Source organism: Chrysemys picta, chromosome 6, assembly GCF_011386835.1.
Source record: "Chrysemys picta bellii isolate R12L10 chromosome 6, ASM1138683v2, whole genome shotgun sequence".
NCBI classification, from domain to species: domain Eukaryota; kingdom Metazoa; phylum Chordata; order Testudines; family Emydidae; genus Chrysemys; species Chrysemys picta.
Window position 1 is genome coordinate 105,700,833 of NC_088796.1, and position 20,485 is coordinate 105,721,317.

At 39.9% G+C, this 20,485-nt stretch overlaps 1 protein-coding gene across 18 annotated transcripts in view; it reads left to right on the top strand.

Moving 5' to 3' along the window:
• The window catches only part of FREM1 (FRAS1 related extracellular matrix 1), a 102,017-nt gene that overhangs the window by 48,120 nt on the left and 33,412 nt on the right, over positions 1-20,485 (top strand). For 12 of the 18 annotated variants that reach the window (XM_042850516.2, XM_042850517.2, XM_042850518.2 and 9 more), the window contains 8 exons: positions 1,272-1,469; positions 2,821-3,006; positions 5,693-5,889; positions 7,128-7,353; positions 9,524-9,668; positions 12,578-12,719; positions 14,138-14,333; positions 14,996-15,260. In XM_042850516.2, coding sequence (XP_042706450.2) covers positions 1,272-1,469; positions 2,821-3,006; positions 5,693-5,889; positions 7,128-7,353; positions 9,524-9,668; positions 12,578-12,719; positions 14,138-14,333; positions 14,996-15,260 — 1,555 coding nt within the window. Of the gene's footprint in view, positions 1-1,271; positions 1,470-2,820; positions 3,007-5,692; positions 5,890-7,127; positions 7,354-7,955; positions 8,015-8,105; positions 8,423-9,523; positions 9,669-12,577; positions 12,720-14,137; positions 14,334-14,995; positions 15,261-20,485 lie in introns of those variants that run through there. The other 6 variants (XM_042850519.2, XM_042850520.2, XR_006174465.2 and 3 more) reach the window with 6 other exon arrangements.

Consider the following 20,485-nt stretch of genomic DNA (forward strand, 5'->3'; position numbering starts at 1 on the left):
GTGATATAGAGATTCAGTAGAACAACACCAGTGATTTGGGGGAGTCCTCAACAGACACATGTGTTCTGGAAAGTTTACAGTCCTTTTGCACTAGAAGGTAAATTATGTTGTGGTTTGACAGAAAACCATAATTTTAGCAAGGGGTTCTTTTTGTTTTGTTTTTAAAATTAAATCAGCTTTTCTAGAAACTTCATAGATGGTTTGGATTAATTTGATTACATTTTGTGCTCCAGGCATTTGCATGTCAAAAGAGCACCGGTGATTGCACATGCAAATCAAAGCCAGTTACAGTTCCCTGAGAGTTTGACCATTAGAATACTCTTCAAGGATTTTCCCTGGATAATAAGTGTTTTCCTTCTATATGTGTGTGAACACTATTGTTCCAACTCTTGTTTCAGAATCTCCAGTTCTGCGCATGCTTAGCTCATAATTTTGTTCTAGAATTGAGAATAGACTTGACTTTTTCACTGTGATTTCTATCTGTTGTTAAAGGAGCAGCTGTAATTTGAGCATGTAGGGAAGCAGTTGAATATGGTCATTCTTGATATATTTATTTGTTAACATCATAGAGGAATTAAATGACTCTACACCCCGAGAGGTTATTCAGGCAAAATTGAGGTTACTTTGGAGGTGGCATAATAGCATTTATTATTATAGGATTTAGTTGTCCATTTATCAGTAAACCACCATGTTTGGAAGTGTCAGTTTTTTGGGGGATATGCAGCACATATGGATCTGAATATTTCTAAGTCTATAAAAACATCCTGGCACGATGTTGTTGTATCTTCTTCATACGTCCTTCTGTCAATTCTGTCCAGGACATGGATGTATTTCCATCCTCCATAGGAAGATTGTCAGTGTTTTAGGAATTATGGGCCTGTTCTCCATTGATACATAGGGGATTTGCGACAAGTAACTCCTTTCCTTGACAAAGAGGGTTTTGAGCATTAATCGGTCATGTATGAAATAGACCCCTGGAGGCAAAAGATACAAAGTAGATTATTTATAGTAAATAGCATTGATTAAGATACCATTTCTTCATCTTGCTCTTTCAACAGAGAAGGGCTGTATTTAGACTCAGCTTCTATCTCTGAAAAACAGAGAACCAAGCAGTTTCAGCTCTTTCATTTGAATTTTGTTGTTTTTTAGCCTGTCTTTATGTCACAATTTACCCTCAGAATATTGTGGATGGTCCATAATTGATACAAGTCACTGCTTCATTGAGTTTTGGTTTCTTATTGTAGAACATCATCTGTAGCATGTTTTTCCAGGTGGGGAGATTGGCCTGACTCCTTGTTTTGACACCCTAACCTTGGTTATCTCTGATGGTGAAGCTGGCATGGATGTGAATGACTGCTGTTATGATGGACTTCTTCCTCCTCCAGTACCACTTCATGATTCCTTTCCAGTATATGACCTTAACATCAGTGTATTTCCAGTGGACAACCAGCCACCATCCATTGCAATTGGTGAAAAGCTTCCTCTTTATTTCTAGTCTATTATCTTATATCCTGAATAACCTGGTGTTGGCTAGAGGCTAGATTCTCAATATTTGCTAGCACCAAAAACTGACCAGACAGGAAGATAAACATGCAAAACTTTTAGATCATATCGACCAATTTTTCACACAGGCAGCCTTCTTTTCTGCAGGCACAGTTTGCACCTAGAATTCAATTTCAAGTGCAAATCTGAGTAACTGCCCCTAGCTGTTTGACTCAGTGTGCAGATCAGGTAGTTAAAGATTCAAGTACTCAGATCTGCCCCCACTTTTCATCCTTGCAAGTGCCTGCAGAAAATTAGGCGGAACCTCAGCCCTTTGAAAATGTACTCTATATGCTTCTGTGTAATAAACAGATAGAATAATAGAAATGGTCCTGAACTAAAAACCCAGATCCAAACAGCTCTGAACTTCACAAGAATTCAGAACTGAACTTGGATCCAGATTAGATAACTGTCAGGGTTACACAAAACAAAAATATAGCCATAAATATCTCTCTACTTTATCCTATTACTTCTTAGCATGCATTTTACAAACTGGCCTTTTCCATACGAAGGGAGAGGGGTAATATTTATAGTACTTCCACTTTATGCTGTTAATTAATGAAGACAAAGATAAGTTGCATTGTACACTTAATTCATTTAATACATGTAGAGCCAGATTTTCAATTGTTCTTGCAAGGTTCAAAAAACAAATAGTAAAGAAAATAAGTCATCTTGTAGTTGATAGCCTAAATTTAATCTGTCAACAGATTCCATTGACTTTGATGGGCTTCGGATCAGGCCCATAGTGCCTGTCATAAAGATACACTTTCTATGGATGTATCTTTTCTTTTATAATGTTATTTTATAATGCCATTTACTGTAGGCATTGGGTATATGTTCTGTATTGCAAAAGAACATTTAAACATATGTATGGGTAGCTTTGTAATTTGCAGCCTATCACCCGAGCAATGTTCTGGAAATGAAGTATTGTCCCAGCAGGGAAATTAAACACCGATGCATGAAAAATTGTTCATTATGAGCAATTCGTAACAGCTCTCAGGCAATTAATGCTCTGACAAACAGAGGTAACAACTGATCTTGAGCAGCACATAAACCATACTTAATGGCTTATCAGTAAAATTGTTTTGTGATTTTCTCCCCCTGCCCCCACCCACCTGCTTACGTGATGAGAAAGTGGAGTTGATACCATGATTAGAAAACATTTGTACCAGCCTGTTTGTAGTGCAGTTTCCCATCAGCTATTGTGCCAATTTCTTTAGTAAAATATCCCAGTAAGTTGAGTTAAATAATACTCATCATCATATCATTTGTGTCTAGGTGCCATGTTTGTTGTGGATGAGGGTTTCTCAGCTGTCGTTACCGCTAACAATTTGTTTGCTACTGACCCCGACACCGCAGCAGATGACTTAGAGTTTGTTTTGGTTTCTCCTCCCCAGTTTGGTTACATTGAAAATATACTACCTTCCCCTGGGTTTGAGAAGAGCAACATTGGTATAAGTATAGGTATGTGTAGACACAATGGCAAGAACACCAATACTGTACATGTTACATACATAGCTAATGGACTGCCAGGCAGTGGGCTGATGTGTAGTCACGGCAGGTGCATGCTTTAATTTAGTCTTTATTGGGAAGGTAGGTGTACATAAATAAGGAGCACTGAGGCTGTGTGTAGGGGATTCAAAGAGAGAATGTAACCCTGTGAACATGAAGAATTGGCACTCAGATAAATTAAGCATATTTAAGATTTACACATTTGAGCTGCAGTCTGTGTTAGAAATGACAATATATTAACCTATTTTCTCTACTCTGCCACTTCACATTTCTTCTGAACTCCCTCCTTCCCCACACACACTTCTGTTTTTCATTAGTAAAGTACTATAGGCAAGATTTTTAAAAACGGATGCCCCAAGATACACTCTAAGCCTACATTTTCAAAAATGACTAGTGATTTTGGTTGCCTCGATTTTTTTTTTTTTTTGGGTGTCCATCTTCAGACACTTTAAAGGAGCCTAATTTTCAGAGCACGAGTGTGGTGCATTTTCTGAAAGTCAGGGCTCTTACTGGTGTTTCAGATTGGGCACCCCCAAATTACTAGTCACTCTTGAAAATGTAGATAGGTAGGATTTTCACAAGGATATAAGTGACTGAGTGGCACAAGTCCCAATGACTTCCAGTGGTTTTTGTGCTCCTCAGTCATTTAGGTACTTCAGAAAATCCCACCCAAAGTCCCTATTTAGGCAAACCTTTTCCTATCTACTTACTTGCGTTTACTCATTTAGGGCTAGATTGTGCAAACCACACATCTTCCATAGTGAGGGGTGGTGTAGAGCTGCAGTATCCCAGAAGGAGTACCATGTGAGGCATTTGGTCTCAAGAAGATAGAGTGCTTCTTGGAGCTCCCCAATGTACGGGGGGGCTGGAGGGGTGAAGCCTGTGCCCTGCTACATCATTTCACAGGATGCAATATACTCCCCCCATGGATGTGTCTATACAGCCCGCAACAGCAAACCTCCCAGTTTGGGCCAACAGACTTGGGCCAATGTGGCTCATGCTAGTGCTCTAAAAATAGCTGTGTAGACAGTGCGTTGAAGTTGCAGCTTGGTTGCTGAAGCCTATGGAGGGGGGTGGGCTTCAGAGCCACAACTTCAAAGCGTTGTCTAGATCAATGGTTCTCAACCAGGGGTACGGGTACCCGTGGGGGTACACTGAGATCTTCCAGGGGGTTCATCAACTCATCTAGATGTTTACCTAGTTTTACAACAGGCTACATAAAATACCCTAGCGCAGTCAGTACAAACTAAAATGTCATCCATGACTTGTTTATACTGCTCGATATACTCTACACTGAAATGTAGTACAATATTTATAGTCTAATTGATTTATAATATGGTAAAAAAGAGAAAGTAAGCAATTTTTCAGTAATAGTGTGCGGTGACACTTGTATTTTTATGTGCGATTTTGTAAGCAAGTAATTTTCAAGTGAGGAGAAACTTGGGGGGATGCAAGACAAATCAGACTCCTGAAAGGGGTACAGTAGTCTGGAAAGGTAGAGATCCACTGTTGACCCAAGCTGGGAGGCTCGCTTTCATGGGCTATGTAGACATACCTTGTGTGGCTAGCTAGCAGAGCTGGCTTGTGATTGGCAGGAATGCAGCCATGGCTCTTCCTTTCCCCTTCCCCCTCCCCATATTCCCTTTGGGCACTAATGTATCCCAGACAAATAAAGAAGCAACAGTTCCTGTGCTACCTTGAGCATCAGCTCACCCCTTATACATGCTGCACAAGGAGTGGGAGGAGAGGCTTTTTATTTCTGTCACTCCACTACACTCTCATATAAGGGCCAGGCAGACTTTGGCTCTAAATGAAAAAGAAATCTACACAAGAGTTAAGAAACTGTGATGTAGATCTGTTCCTGCCTTGTCCAATTTACCTAAGCCACTTCCCACATTGGACTGATCATAAGCAGATTTGATTGGTTGGGAGGGCAACTCTTGGCTTACATCTACAACTGCAGTGTAAGAAGCAGCATGACGCTGTTCACAGTGATGTGAGATTACCTCTGTTGGGAAAAGTCTGCATTTCTTTTTACTCTAAATCTCCTGAGCTATGTTGGATTTGAAAGAAATGGAACATGACCGGTCAAATTCATTCCTGGTGTAACTTCACCTTGAGATCGGAGAATTAACATTTCTCCAGGATGGAAGATGTGCTCTTCAGGCTTGGTCTACATTTAAAAGTTAGGTCAACATAGCTACGTCAGTCAAGGGTGTGAAAAAACCCACTCCTGTCTGACATAAATATGTTGACCTAACCCCCCAGTGTAGACACAGCTATGTCAATAGAAGAATGCTTCCATCAACATATACCTAACTTAATTTGGGGAACTGGTGTTCCCATACTGATAAAAAAATCTTTCCTGTGTCTCCACTATGGAATTATGCTGGTGTAGCTACACAAATGTAATTATGCCAGTATAGTCTCCATAGTGTAGACACAAACTTGGTGTGTTTTATTTAGGGCCCATATTCCCTTGCTTCCTCAGTTTAAGAATGCTTAAAGATATGTAAAACCCAAATGATTTGTACCTGGAATGAGCATGGATTTACAAGTGTTTAATGGGTTACAGTGTTTGTTAAAAGGGAATCAGAATAAATGTTCTGTTAATTTGTCATCTTTTTGAATTCTCTAGCTTCATTTCAGCTGAAACACCTGAAAGCCTTGCATATAAATTATGTGCAGTCCAGGCACGTGAGGACAGAACCAACTTCAGACCAGTTTATGATTTATGTCACTGATGGGAAGCATCATTCAGTGGAGACCCCATTTTATGTCCTGATCAACCCAACAAATGATGAAGTCCCAGAATTCATAGCAAGGAACATAACTGTAAGGAAGGATACTACAAAATACTAGATATCTAATGACTTTCTATGCCAGAAAATATATAGCCAATGGCTCCTTTTTAATATACATATTAGTATCTTTCTGGAACCTATTCCCCTTCTTTTGGTCTGCTGTGTGAAATTCAGCCCTGTGCAGGGAAACACAAGGCCTATTCAACACATAAGTCTCATATCAGCCCTTAAAATAAGGTGTTAATGTTGCACGGGCCTTGTGCTGGTGCTCTGCACAAGAGTGAATTTCACCAATTACCAACTTTAGTAGTATTTTAAATACTTACCTGAGCAGACTTGATTTACTGTAATGTCTATGTATATTTATCTCATCTCTTGTATGTACATATTTGTGTATATACACACATAGATGTAGCTCCAATATATTTCATGACCCCAAAACTCAGCATGCCCAGAGCTAAAAGCCACTTCACTGATGATTTGTATGATTCTCAGTTTCCTTTACAATACTCTGGTACAAGAAATTGTCATGGTAAAAAAAGAACTTTCCTGCAGACCAAAAAAAAAAAAAGGGGGGGGGGGCGGGGAGGAGGGAGGGAAAGATAATATTACCTTGGAAACATAGGATGAAATCCCAGCCCCAGTTGCCATTGACTTCAATAGCGTCAGGATTTCACCTGTCATCAGTCCCACAGAATTGATGTGCAATTGGGGTATATGCGATGTTTCGCAATATTAAATTTTTTCAAACTGTGTGGATCTGCCATGTAGCCGCCTCTTGATGTATGTAAGAGTGGTTATGGTCAGAAGCATGACCATGTAAAAATGGCATCTTCTTATTCATTCCTGGCCAGATTCTCAGCTTGGCCCCAGGAGAGAGAGGAGAATCAGGGAGCTGGTTTCTTGTGTTTTGTTGATCTATAAGGGGCAATTCCTGCAAATACTTACTGCTGAGCATAAAAACATTTACTACTGTGAATAGTCCCATTGACTTCAATAAGGCTGCCATAGTAGTAAGCATTGTGCTGGTAAGTAAGTAAGAGCTCAAAGAATCAGACTTTTAAACAATAAAAGAATCTTTGCTAAGGAGGTGGAGGGTTGTTTTTTCCTTTTGGTTTCAGAGGCACCTCTGATGATTTGTGGGAGGGACCTGGCTGCTCTCTGCGAGGGAAGAGGATTCCATTTCTTAAAGAAAGAAAGAAAGAAAGAAACTACTCTTTCTACAGAAAAATCATGGTTATTGTTGCTTTGTTTTGTTTTGCTGCTCAGGTGCAGGAGGGCCAAATGAAAGAACTGGATCCCTCTGTAATCAACGTTATTGATCTGGATGTACCTCAAGATCGTTTGATGTTTACCATTGTCCAGCAACCACAGCATGGATTCCTCATTAATGGAGTTTATGGCAATGATGTTATGAATTACAAAAGATTCATTAACAGTCACCACAATCATGAACGTCCTGTGCATGACTTTTCCATGGAGCTTCTTAAGAATGGTAAATGCAGCATTTCTTTTGCATCAGTCCTTTTGTTCCTTTAAAAATTCATACCAGACTAAGTGACCTTGTAAGAAACATTCATTACTTATTCACCTGGCCTAGCTATAGTTTCATAGGAAAATTTAAGAATAGCAAATTAAATCTGAGTGGCATTTTCTGAGTTCAACATATTTAATCCCTTGGGAATCCCTCAAGAAGTTCATCCTTAGAAGCCTACACCTCAAGTTTCCTGTAAGGACAATAATACAGTTTTCTAACCCTTAGTGGAGATCATCTGCTTTGGAAAATGAGAGATCCAAATATGTGCTAGCTGGTATGTTTTAATTAACACTTTTTAATGCCACTTAGTATCTACGCTAGGTCATTTTTAAGAACGGTATGTAGTCATGGTAGAAAATTGCTCTATATGGTAGAGGTAGGAGATGGGGCTCTATTGTTAACCATGACCAGCTAATTGAAACCTGTTTGTTGACTCTGATATTCTGGAGAACAATGAAGTAATTAACATGATTTCAATACATTTACACTTATGTAACTCAGATCAGAATTTGGGCCTCAGAGCACTGAGGACAAATATATTCTCCCTCTGTTTTTATAAGGTCACCCATCACCACTGTATCTGATCTTCTTCCACAAAAAGTAGACACAAAAATATCAGGTACTCATCCTACATTCCTCAGTCTTTCCTAGTCATTCATATTTACCCCATCTCAGTTGTGTGACCCCTCTTCTTTCTCTTTCTACTACAGACCTTACCACTTCAGTACCCTTCCACTAAAGTTCCACTGCAAAGAACTGCAGTATGACCTCTCTATCCTCCTTTGTCTAGCCACCTGCTGGCCACCCTAGCCTGTGCCGTTCTGGTGGATAACCTGGGAACCAGCTTTGGGACAGTTATTCAGATGTGGACTAGCAAATGTCAAGGTCCTAGGCCTGTTCCCCTTGTACATTCATTCAAACACTTGACTTAAACAACCAGTTCTTGAGTATTAGCCACTGAGGAATGGACAGCTGTGCATGGGTTAAATCATGGACCTACATGTGAAATGGATATGGTATAGGGAAAAACAGCTCATTCAATTAAGTGAAAATAAATCTGGATTTAACAAGTAACTTTATGGAGTCGTGTTTTGTTTGGATTTTTAAATGCACTAGATAAATTTTGCTAATTTAAATCCTTGCAATCCTTTTGACAATGTGTAAATGAGACTGAAATACAAAAAATGACAAAAATTATAGGTCTCCTTTTTCTCTAAGAAAATATGAGGACATTTTATTATTTTTAAAACAATGTTTTTACATCAGTGTAAAAAAAAACGTTATGGAAGTTGGACATATTGCAGTGATAATGACATAAATATGTTTACTCTATCCATTATGCTTATTTCTTCATTGTTCTAATTAGAGAGGAAATAGCCCAAATCATTTACTTTTTTAAATTACTTCTCCAAAGTTTGAGGATTCACATGTGGGGTTTGATTATAATTCATTTGCATTATGGTGGCACCTAGAGGTGCTACTGAGATCAAGTCCCCATTGTGCTAGGCACTGTACAAACATGACAGTCCCTGTCCTATAGAACATACAGTCTAAGTGGACAAGACAGATAAAGAGTAGCAGAAAGGAAGTATATTATTGTGTTTTTTCAGATTGGGAACTGAGGTACAGAGAGATTAAATAAATTGCCCAAGGTCACACAGAAAGTCTGTGTCATAGCCAGGAACTGAAGCCAGATCTCCTGAATCCCCCATCCACTGTCTCTACCAGAACACCAGTCTTTCTCCCTAAAGATCCTTCCTCCCTACGGATCAGTTAAGACAAAGAGGAGTGATATCTGACCATCTTATCCCCCAGTCAAGTAGAAATTTTAAATTGGGGTGGATGGATGGAAAATTTTTACCTTTTCAGAACGAAGATAGTTTGGAAAGGAGTTTCATTCTTTTAACAGGTCATGCTGCTCTTTTCGAGTTGCTGGTGTACTGATGGATTAATGAACAGCTGCTGCTTACATGGCTTGTCCTCTGCTAGCTGAAACAAACTGGCTGTGACCAGAAGACATGGTGGGTTGGGGAGAGGGGGAGGATGATGGAGGCAGAGGGACATGTCGTGAAAGAGATTTTGAAGGAGACAGATTTTATTTTCTCTTTTTTTTTCTCCCTCTCCCCAGGAATGAGGCTAGTGTACATGCATGATGACTCTGAAAACCTCATTGATGGTTTTACACTCCAGCTGTCAGATGGGAAACATAAAGTCCTCAGAACCATTCTGGTAAAGGTCATCCCAGTTAATGACGAGAAGCCAATGCTGAGCAAGTAAGCCACATGTTCCTATTCCAAATTGTGGGATGTGTTCAACAGTGATCAAAACAGCAAAATAGTGATTAATAGGGCTATTCTGCCATAAATAGCCATAGACTAATGCCAACAGAGATGTTCCTGCATATGCCACCATAGGACTGTTTAACAAGAGCATTCCCAATAAAGATCACCGTTGATAACAAAATGCCTAAATCACAAAGTTTCTTTTCATGTTGCTTTTTATTTAATAATAAACGGCTGTTGTGATCTATATTTAGGAACATATTCATTTTGTCTGTTAGAGCTTAGTTAAAATATTATTTAAAAGGAACCCTGATCTTTGTACTCCCTCTGCTGGCCAATACATACAGTGGGATTTACTTTAGCTATCCAGCTATCTCTTTCTCCTGGACATTGGTGACATGTGGCTATAGTATATATCAGCTAACACTGTGAAAATAGCATAGGATTTGGGGATTGAGAAAGAACCCATTCCCCATCATCTGAGATCACCCCATGCCACTAAAAGGCTCTATAGAGTTACGGAGTAAGCTCTGAACATTCATAGTAGATTTTGTTTCTTAAAAATATTCTCTTTCAATCATAATTCATCTTCCAGTCAAGAGATGAGTTAACTTCCTCCCCTTTCATCAAAGCTGTGATTTACAAATTAATTAAACTCAGGATGATGCTATATGGAGGCACACACGACTGATGTTTCACTCTGACTTCTGATCTTTTAGAAGTAACTACTGCAGTTGCATTTAAAGCTAATATGATCTGTTTTTAATTTGACTAGGAGAGTGAGGGAAACTTTCCACTGACATGATTTATTAGGCAGCAGGTTTAAAACAAACAAAAGGAAGTATTTTTTTTCACACAATGCACAGTCAACCTGTGGAACTCGTTGCCAGGGGATGTTGTGAAGGCCAAGACTATAACAGGGTTCAAAAAAAGAACTAGATAAGTTCATGGAGGATAGGTCCATCAATAGCTAGTAGCCAGGATGGGCAGGGATGGTGCCTTTAGCCTCTGTTTGCCAGAAGCTGGGAATGGGCGACAGGGGATGGATCACTTGATGATTACCTGTTCTGTTCATTCCCTCTGGGACACCTGCCATGGGACATTGTCGGAAGACAGGCTACTGGGCTAGATGGACCTTTGGTCTGACCCAGTATGGCCATTCTTATGTTCTTATGATCCCTCTGTGAAAAGTTTCATCCTTTAACTACTGATGGTTATTGGAAACAATATTTCTTAAATTGCTAGAACTCCTTGCTAAACGCAGAGGCATAGATTTTAAGAATGTATATCTTCATCAACCCAGACAAAAATAAGGAATACAAAAGTTAATTTTACAATTACATGATCGCAAAGAGATATATAGTATACATGAGCAAGAGTAGTGATCATAGCTCAGAATGCAGGGTACAGTTTACATATTAATAAAATGAAATGATGTAATCAAAATTATTGATCAAATATACCTTGATATTTTTCTTGTTTGGATAAAGTTCAGTAGATCATTCCCCACTCTTTCTCTTTGGGGTGAGGTATGGAGGTGACTGCAGATAAGTGTATTTCACCTTCTGTGCCCAGAAGAACCCAGAAACTGTGTTGCTGCCTTGACAGGCAGTGATTATATCTTATAATTAGTCATCCCCAGTGGGGAATCTTGCTCACCCTTTGATTTGGGATCACCTTTCCTCCCCACTTTAGCCCCTTCTCCAATAGCCTGCACATGCCATGCAGTTGGAAAAGTAAGCAGACTTGAAAAGAACTGACAGGGTGTTCCTGATCTAGCCGTTGATGTTTCTGAATCACTATGAGTACTGCACATTCACCTTTGCACCTTCTTTCATTTAGCCCTGCTGTGTGGAACACCTTCCCCGAATGTAAAGCCACTACATTTCCCCTTGCCCCCCAAAGCCCCTCTTCAAGACCATCTACTCTGATACCAGAAAGAATTAGCCAACTAATTCTGACTAGGTAGATGAAGAGTTAGTCAGATGACATTTAGTATTTTTTTAATGTACCTATAGTAGCTCTGTTTTTTTTTTTTAACCCATCTTCTAATCCCTTTGTATGTTGCTTGTCTTCTTAGATTGTAGGCTCTTTGGGGCATAGACTTTGTTTTACCTTATCGCTGGTTGGTGCCTAGTACATAGTTAATGTTACTGGTATACAAGTAATAAATAATAACAATAGTAAAAGTATGTGACGAGAGAGCTGCTAAGAGGCAGGTACTAGCTGAAGGGAGGGAAACAGAGAGAGAGAGAGAGAGAGAGAGACTGAGAATTAGGCTGGAGTAAGTCTCTGGAGGAATTTAAAACCATTTTGGGACTTCCATCCTACCTGACTCTGTATTTTCTTGTGCAATGGCAGCCACGGACACCAATGAGCAAAAAGCTGTAAGCAAAACCTTACAGTGATTTGATCCTGGAGGGCTAATGGAAAGTTTGAGGAGGGAAGCATAGGCAACCAGCAGAATGGGCCTCTGTTCCTCGTGAAAGCTCTTTTTCAGGGCTCAGCCAGCCAATGATTGAACAGCCAATGAATTAAGACCCCTAAAGGGCCAATGGTGCACCTATTGGTATGGCCTGTAATAGCATCATGGCCACCTTGTTCATATTGCCCCTCTAAGGCAACCTAATGTCTATGGAGGGGGGCAGAGAGAATTGATTCCTGTTGTGAGATCCAAAGTTGCTTCAGATCTGTTTCGTTGATATTGTTTTTCACTGTTGTTATGAGAAATCAGTCTTCTCTACTTGCTGTTTTGCAGATTTATGTGTCCTCCTTTAGTCATTTTGCAGTTATTATTCCTGTCAGTTTCTGGATAATCCATTTCCTGGCAGTAGTATCACTTGTTGGAAAGGTTACTTTTCTGTTTTCACATCAGTGCATGAGGTTTTTCTTTTTTTCAGGAAGGATGAGATAGAGGTGAACATGGGTGAAACCCGAATAATTTCTAGTGCTGTTCTGTCAGCCGAAGATAAAGACACCTCCAGGGAGAGAATTTACTATTTATTTGAAAGAATTCCAGAAAATGGGCAGCTTCAGCTCAAGGTTAGTCTTTGTACTTTAACAAAAAGCAAGCAAGCAAACAACTCTCTCTTGTTAGAACAAAAAGAAGCAGATTCTCCTTTTATCCTGAATGTCTTTCATGTTTTGGAATACACTGCTCTGGTGAACTGACTTGTGTAGCTGAACCATGCAAAATACTAAATCAGAGGTTTTGATACTAGAGGTGGGAGTCTCGGATGGGGTGAAGGGGAAGTTAAAATCATGGCAGGATCTTCCTGGGATGATGGTGGAGATCCTAGAGGGGAAGAATCCCAATGGGAGGAAGAGGAGAGAGAAGAGCTAGACCAATGGGGGGAAAGATCAACCCCAGGGACAGAGGATGGGGAGATATTTTAGGGACCAGGAAGAGAGTGGAAGGAGACCCCACAGATGAGACACTCCCCAGTGGTGCAGGAAAGAACCTATCAGTGAGAGAGGAAGAAAGTAACGAGGGAGAAAGAGGAAAGGGAAGGTCAGAAAATAAGTGTTAATGAGAGAGAAAGAGAGACTGAAAAAATAGTACTAGAAACAGGAGGGAAGAAAAGTATTGACCGAAGATGAGCAATCAGAACAATAAGCAAGGCAGACATACTAACCTTTTCTTTGTTATTTGTTATGTAGAAAATTGGCTATTGTATTCCAGGTAGCATGATTCTGTGAAACAAGTGGGGCTTGGTTCTGAATGACGGTGTTGGAAATGGGAGCCTAGTGCCCCATATATCAGGGAAGAAAATAAGTTGCTAGGTAGATTCTGGCTTCTCCTAATATTGTATATAGGTTTGTGTGTGTGTGTCTAACAAGAAATAGATGAGTGTTGTCAGAAGCCCATGGGTCTGGTGTGTTGGGCTTATTGGTATTTTAACATTATTTTCTCCAGCAGCAGCATATTACACTGGGACACAGCTCCTGCTCAATACCACATATTCAGATTTTGGTTGATCTAGCATATTTGTTGTTAAAGACCTTGAAATCTTCTGCAAAGCAGGATATTGCACCTGACATTTCAAATTTTTCCAGGGAAGGACCCCTTGGCTCCCTAATTCTCCCTGCCTCCCTCTAACTCCCCATAGGCTCCTCACTTATGCCTGGCTGACTTTGGGCCTGAGCAGAACTAGGAGTAATGGCATGAAATGAAAAATGTAGGCTGAATATGAGGAAACACTTCCTAGCAGTGAGCTCCGTTAGGTTCTTAGCATCTGCTTTTTCCAGCTCTTCTGGCTGCTTGGCTACAAAGCTCCTACCAACTACTGTCCCTGAAACCTCCTATTAGGAAGGAGGTCCAAAGTGTGAAAGGGGAATATAGGTAGGCTATCATCAGCAAGGGTGTAAATAACTGAGCAATATCTACCAATTGAGCAAAATTAACTTGGGAAAACTTATGGAATACTGTCAGGTTGCTGACAGATTTTTATTCTTTCTAGGTAGGTAGGGACTGGGTGATGCTCCAAACTGAAATGAAGTGCACCCAGGAGGAAATAGATATGAACCTTGTGAGATATGTGCATACAGGAGCTATGGGGTCCAGGAACCAAGACAGCTTCACATTTCATCTGTGGGATGGGGACAACAAATCCCCAGCAATGGACTTCTATATAACTATCAAGGATATGGAAAAAGGTAAAGATCTGGGTAATTTTGCATTCTTCCATGACTAATTCTTATACCAGGACAATCTGAAAAAAATTAAATTGCCATTTATGATCCACTCTTTGACCTTAACCCTTTAATGGGCAAGGTCCAATTATCTTCAGTGGGGCTCCAAGCCTGCAGTAGCATCTGCCTGCATGGAACTCATTGTGGGATTGGGTCTTTTAAAATTATTTTTGAAGAAGGCTTCCTAAGATTCCAAAAGGTTGTACACTCAGTTAATACTTTATCCTTCACCTCATAGGACCTCAAAGTGTTTTATAAATGTAGACTATACTGGGCTGACAATATCTTGGTAAAGTGGGTATTATACTCATTTTGTACATGGGTAAACCAAGGCACAGAAAAATGGTAAGCAATTTCTCCAAAGCAAGTAATAAGAACAGCAAAGTTGGGAGGATGGTATGGTTCAGGGCTCCTGACTCCCAATTTAGTGCTATAACCATGAGGCCTTACTTCCATCATTGGATTTGTGTTACCTTTATTGTAGATTTATTCTTGACGAATGTGACACTGCACAATCACTATTTAAAACCATGAATTCATCTACCTACGCTAGGTGGAAACAATAGGTAAGACAGAAATACAAATGTCAATATGACACTTTTAACTGGGTATCATGTATCTTGCAGGGGACATTGCTGTTTTCGTGAGGCCACTTACTGTATCTAAGGGGGACAGAGGTTTCTTGACAACTGATGTTCTCCTTGCAATTGATGGAACTGAGAAACCAGAAGAGCTCCTCTATGTGATAACCTCGCCACCTCAGTATGGACAGATAGAGTATGTCAGCTATCCTGGAGTCCCTATTACAAGTTTCAGCCAAATGGATGTAGCAGGTCAAGCAGTCTGCTATGTTCACAATAGCAAGGCAGCTGCTCCCCGAGATCTGTTCAGGTAAGTTCTGAAGAATTCCTTCTTGCTTGTTACTTTGACTAATAACAAAACTGATGGAAAGGTGGTAGTGATGGTGCTGGTAGTAAATAGCCAATGTTTATATGACAAGAGGTATTACCTCTATCTTGGATTTAGCCTGACTGACACTATGTGATCACTACTCATCCTTTAAAACCATGAAATAAGAGCCTGGGCTATATTCATCTGCCTATAATGGTTCAACTATTGTTATAAGATGCAAATATACATGGCTGATAACAACTAAGTCAGGAGAGTGGGCCTCAGTAACATCCCTTGTGGAATTTCACCTTAAACTATAACGTTTTCCTTGTTAATTGTACCACTGGTGTTAGGAGGAGACAGAGCTGGGATGCACATTTCTTGTAATACCTGAAGTCTTTCAGAACCAGGTGTTTTTTCAACTATACGTTCCTTATATTCCCCCCTGAAAAGATAGATTAATTATTTAATTTCTCTTTCAATTTTCCACACCACACTCCATCTGAAGCAGTACAATCTGTTATCACTCCTAAGGGCAAAGATCCCCAGGACTGCAGGTGATGCAGACTGTATCCCTTTTACATTGAGGTATTGAGATCTTTGCTAATTTCCAAAGTGCTGCAGTGTGGATTGGAAATCCATCCTTACTATACCCAGACCAGATGTTAATGCTAGGCAGCCGCTGAAAGCACATGCATGCTGTTCGGTGTCATACAGTTTGCTAAGACCCATGGAATTCCCAGGTCTTCCTATTTCACTTGGAACAGAAAAGTCTTTTGGCTGTGTTGAGTGGAAGTTTTATTTAAAGGGTAAATCTTTAGCAAAGCACCTACACTAAATGGCTGACTTGATTGCTGGGGAACTGTGTGGGGTAAAAGAATCTCCTCTGATACATCCCACATTGTCTCCCCTGTAGAGGACACATGGTAGTAGGTGTTGTGGAGTGTCAAAGATACAAGAATCTGAATTAAAGTGGAGCCTCCATCTCTGGCAATCCCATCTCCTTTCCCCCTATCGCCCTCACGGGCAAACTGGTAACTGCCAGGAAGAGGTATCCCCCACCCCTCCCACCCAGCCTCTGCAATCCTCTCCCCTCTCTATGTGTAGCAGATTTGCCTCAGAGAAGGCAGGTGCTATAAAAATCCCTAAAATAGAAAGTTTAGAGCATCATATTCCTTACATTCATCTCCCTCAACTAAAGTTTTCTAATGATTCATATTTTCTGAAGGTTGCATGCTGAACCATGTTTTCTATAAGGTTTCCTGTTGGTTCCCCCATTCTTTTGTTTATTCTAGATGGGAACCGTTAGCTCGGGCTATCCATCAGCTGTTTATCTATGGCTTTAAGATAGGTGGTTCAGTCCATAAGAGCTCTCTGCCTGAGTTATTAACATATCTTGATTATCTCTCTGGTTACAAAACCAACTTTAATAAATATACTAATAAGGTAGACAAATTACCTACTCTGGCACAGTTCTCTTTTCTGAGTAGTCATAAACTCATTTAAATACCTTGGTGCCTGCTTAATATATCAATTTGAAGCCTCATGTCAGTGTAATGTCCCTCCTGAATTTTTGCCAAAATTAAGGATGATTTGCTTCCATGGACCAATGTAATAACATCCCAGGTGGGTAGGATCAAACTTATCAAAATGTAAATTTGCCATTGCCAGTCTTCTGTATTCCAACACCTGCCTATTGGTACTTATTGGTACACCACCCCAAAATCTCTCAGGACTTATATCAAACATTTAGCTGATTTACACAGCAACAGCATATATCATTTATTCCTTCCTAGTACTCTTGTCTCCCTAAGAAACAAGGAGGCCTCACTCTGCCTAATGTGCAATTCTGTGCCTCTCTTATAAAATTCCTCAGTTGCCCAGATCTTCAGCTGGTAGCATAACGCCACTGATTTCAGTAGAGCTACAGTTGAGGATCTAGCTCATTACTATATTATTTTTTAGGACGGCAGCTCTAATTGTGTCACTTTTAGCATAAAGTGCTCAATCTCCTGGCACCACACCCAATTTCTTTCATACTAGAGTCAGTGCTCCCACCAAATCCTTGTCCACACTGAGAATTTGGGTTCAGATTTCTTGATCTAGACTTAGATAGTTCTTTCATGCCTCTTGCTACAGCCATTCTTTGGAGCAGATTGAGTGACTGTGTCATGCAGTTTAACCATTTAACTAACTTCTGCCTTAACCTTCTTGTTGTCAACAGTGTTATATGGTGGAAGAGCAGTGTACGTGACCATCAGTAGTATATTCCCTGATACATATAGACTGTGCCCTGCCCTTTTGTGTTGTGTGCTTCTTATTTCAACACAGTAGACTTTTTAAATCTTCAGTAAGTGACATTAATTCTACCACAGGCTTTTTGTATTCTATAGTGATTCTTTCACACACTGATGAGCATTAATCTATTCTAGTTCCACAAGACAAGGAAATAAATAAGTACAACAGAATTTGCACACAAAAGTTTGTCACCTTCAGAGCCAGCTTGGCAGTCTAGTGACAATCAAATGCACTGTCACATGGAGAATCTGGGTTGGTCCTGAACCAGCCTCACAAGCCAGCAGAGATTGGTACTCTCTGAAGGCAAAGTGTCTGGACGAACAGAGTTCTGGGTGGTGGTCATAATTTACCTCAATGGGCCATAGAAAAGAAGGGTGCAACTAGAGGGAGGTTCACTATTGCACACAGCCTTTTGGGGATGGGGGTGTTAGGCTGATTAAAATGCAGATAATGTTCTGCAAGAAATAGTGATAAGCTTTGAGTAGAGCTGGCTGAGAATTGTCCATCAAAATGTTTGGATTTTTTTGTTTTTGTTTTTTACAGAAAATGGGATTTCCGCAATATCCAAATTTTCCACAGGAAATTTTCAATTTTGCCAACATTTGTTGATTTTCCTTTGGGGAAAATCAAATTAAGTATTTCACTTTGGGTTACACAAATCAAAATATTGTAGTTTGTTGAACCAAACAGAAACATTTAGTTTTGGGTCAGTTCTATATTAATTTACCTGAGCTGTCACGATGCCTCATGGGAGTTGTAGTTTAGATGCTTTCATGTCCCCATTCTCCTGTATGGGCTAGTGCTCCCAGGTTGGGCTACATCACCCATGATTCATCATTCCCTTGTATGGCTAAACTGCTATAATGCCTTGTAGGACTTTTATGATTGCAGTATATCCTGGGTGATGTAGTCTAGCCAGGAAGCCTTGCCCAAAGAAGAGAATGAGGCCATGAGGCAACCAAACTACAAGTCCTATGTGGCTCTGTGGCAGACACAATTCAACATTGGACCAAGCTGAAATGAAATGTTTAGACATTTCTGAGTGAAAATTATCTGAACTTTTCATTCTCCAAAAAAAAATTGATGTTTTGACCCTTTGTCCCAATTTGAAACAAAAGCAAACATTGAAATATTTGAATTTCGTATGAGGTGGAAATTCTGATTTTCAATCAGCTCTTGCTGTGAGAGCTGTTTTTATGATTGCCTATTTCCATAACAGAGAATACCAGTTACTGAGAATTTGTTAACTTCCTTGGCTTTGTGAAGCTTTGTGATAGTCATGAAGCGGTATGGTTAAGGTGTAGAACACAAACTTGCACAATTTAAGTTAGACCGGTGCAAACCTCTGTGTGGACCCACTTATTTCAGTTTGAGTGGCTTTTCAGTTTAGCTCAAATCTGTTCTTAATTAACTTGAGCTGAACTGAAATAGATCCAGTTTAAACTAAAACAAGTTTTCTGTCTGGACCAGTGGAGAAGAACCAAATTAGAATGATTGGTTTAATAGAAGTAAGATTGTGGTTTTTTTAATAAATATATGTCAGTTTGAATCACTGTAATTTATGTTCCTTTCTGTTATTCTGGCAAAGAATTTGGTTGTGTATAGGGATATAAATACTGCAGTAGATTTTTTTTTTTAAACAAGGAATGGTAACATTAATTATATGGAGTTGGGGGAGGGTGGGGGGGTTAAATGATCAGATTTTTACCTTCCGCTAAAGTAATTTCTTCAGTAATAAATTTCCCTGTATTGTTTGGTGCTTCTGGCCTGGAAGAAAGATTTGGCAATGCTTGTTTGGACAGATGACTTCAAATGATTAGCAACCTGACATCAGATGCTGGCAGCAGGATGCTAAAAGAACATGCTAATGTCCTCCATTTTGACACGCTGGCTCGATTTTGTAATGAGCTGGCTCTATTTATGATTCCATTTTTATCTTTTAAATGCCATGACAGATGGCAGGTTCTGCAGCCAACTCTATTGCCATGGAACTTCAGAAAGCATAAAACCTTGGTAATGGTGAAATCAAACCATGCGACATGTCCTCCTAACTAAACCTGAGAGTTGTTCCCCAAATTTCATCAGAGTGATGAGAATGTTGGCTGCTTTTCATTCCTAGGGGGAAAACAGAGCAGCAGTAAACCTGAAATAAACAAAAAACTGAAGTGTAGAAATAGGAAAGTGTCGCAATAACTACTTCTTGGACCCAGCCTGCTTCATTATCTGCCAGATCAAGTTCTATCTGCATTGTAATTTTCAGCCTTATTTATATATCTAAGATGGTCACAGAACCTGTCCAGTGTCCTGGACTCAGGATTCTGGACTAATTTTTCATACACATGAACTGTTCTTCCTAAATCTTTTTGATTAAATATTGGTTTCAGAGATTTCCCAGGATACCTTCCAGGGAGACCCCCAAAAGGTGGCTGTGTCAATTTGCACCCCTCAGCTGTACTTTTCCTGTCTCTATAAGGCCAAAAAATGGTCTTGCATGACCATGAAAACTGTTTTGTACTTATCATTTGGTATTATTATTCCAGCGGTATATCAGATCCAGCTAAATTAGCAATAGTACATCCCCTTTACCATTGGCACAGTAACTTCAGGTCAGTACAGACAGCTGCCTCTATGTTCCCTGCTGGGAATTCTGCCCTCAGTAAACATACTTCTAACTCCTATATAGTCTCTGGCCTGCCTATATTCGTTCCCATCTGTCTGATGGCATAGTGCCTGCTTACAAGTTGGTCAGCCCCTAATCGTCGGGCATTGGCATAGGCAGTGAAGGGTTTTAGTTGGACAGCCTGTATAACACTGCAAGCCATTTCCATGACCTATGAAGATCACTTCTAAACAAGGTAAACCACAGCAATCCTAGTTCTGAGCTTTTGGTTCTTTTAATACTTCTCTGAGTTCAGTTTACACGCCTC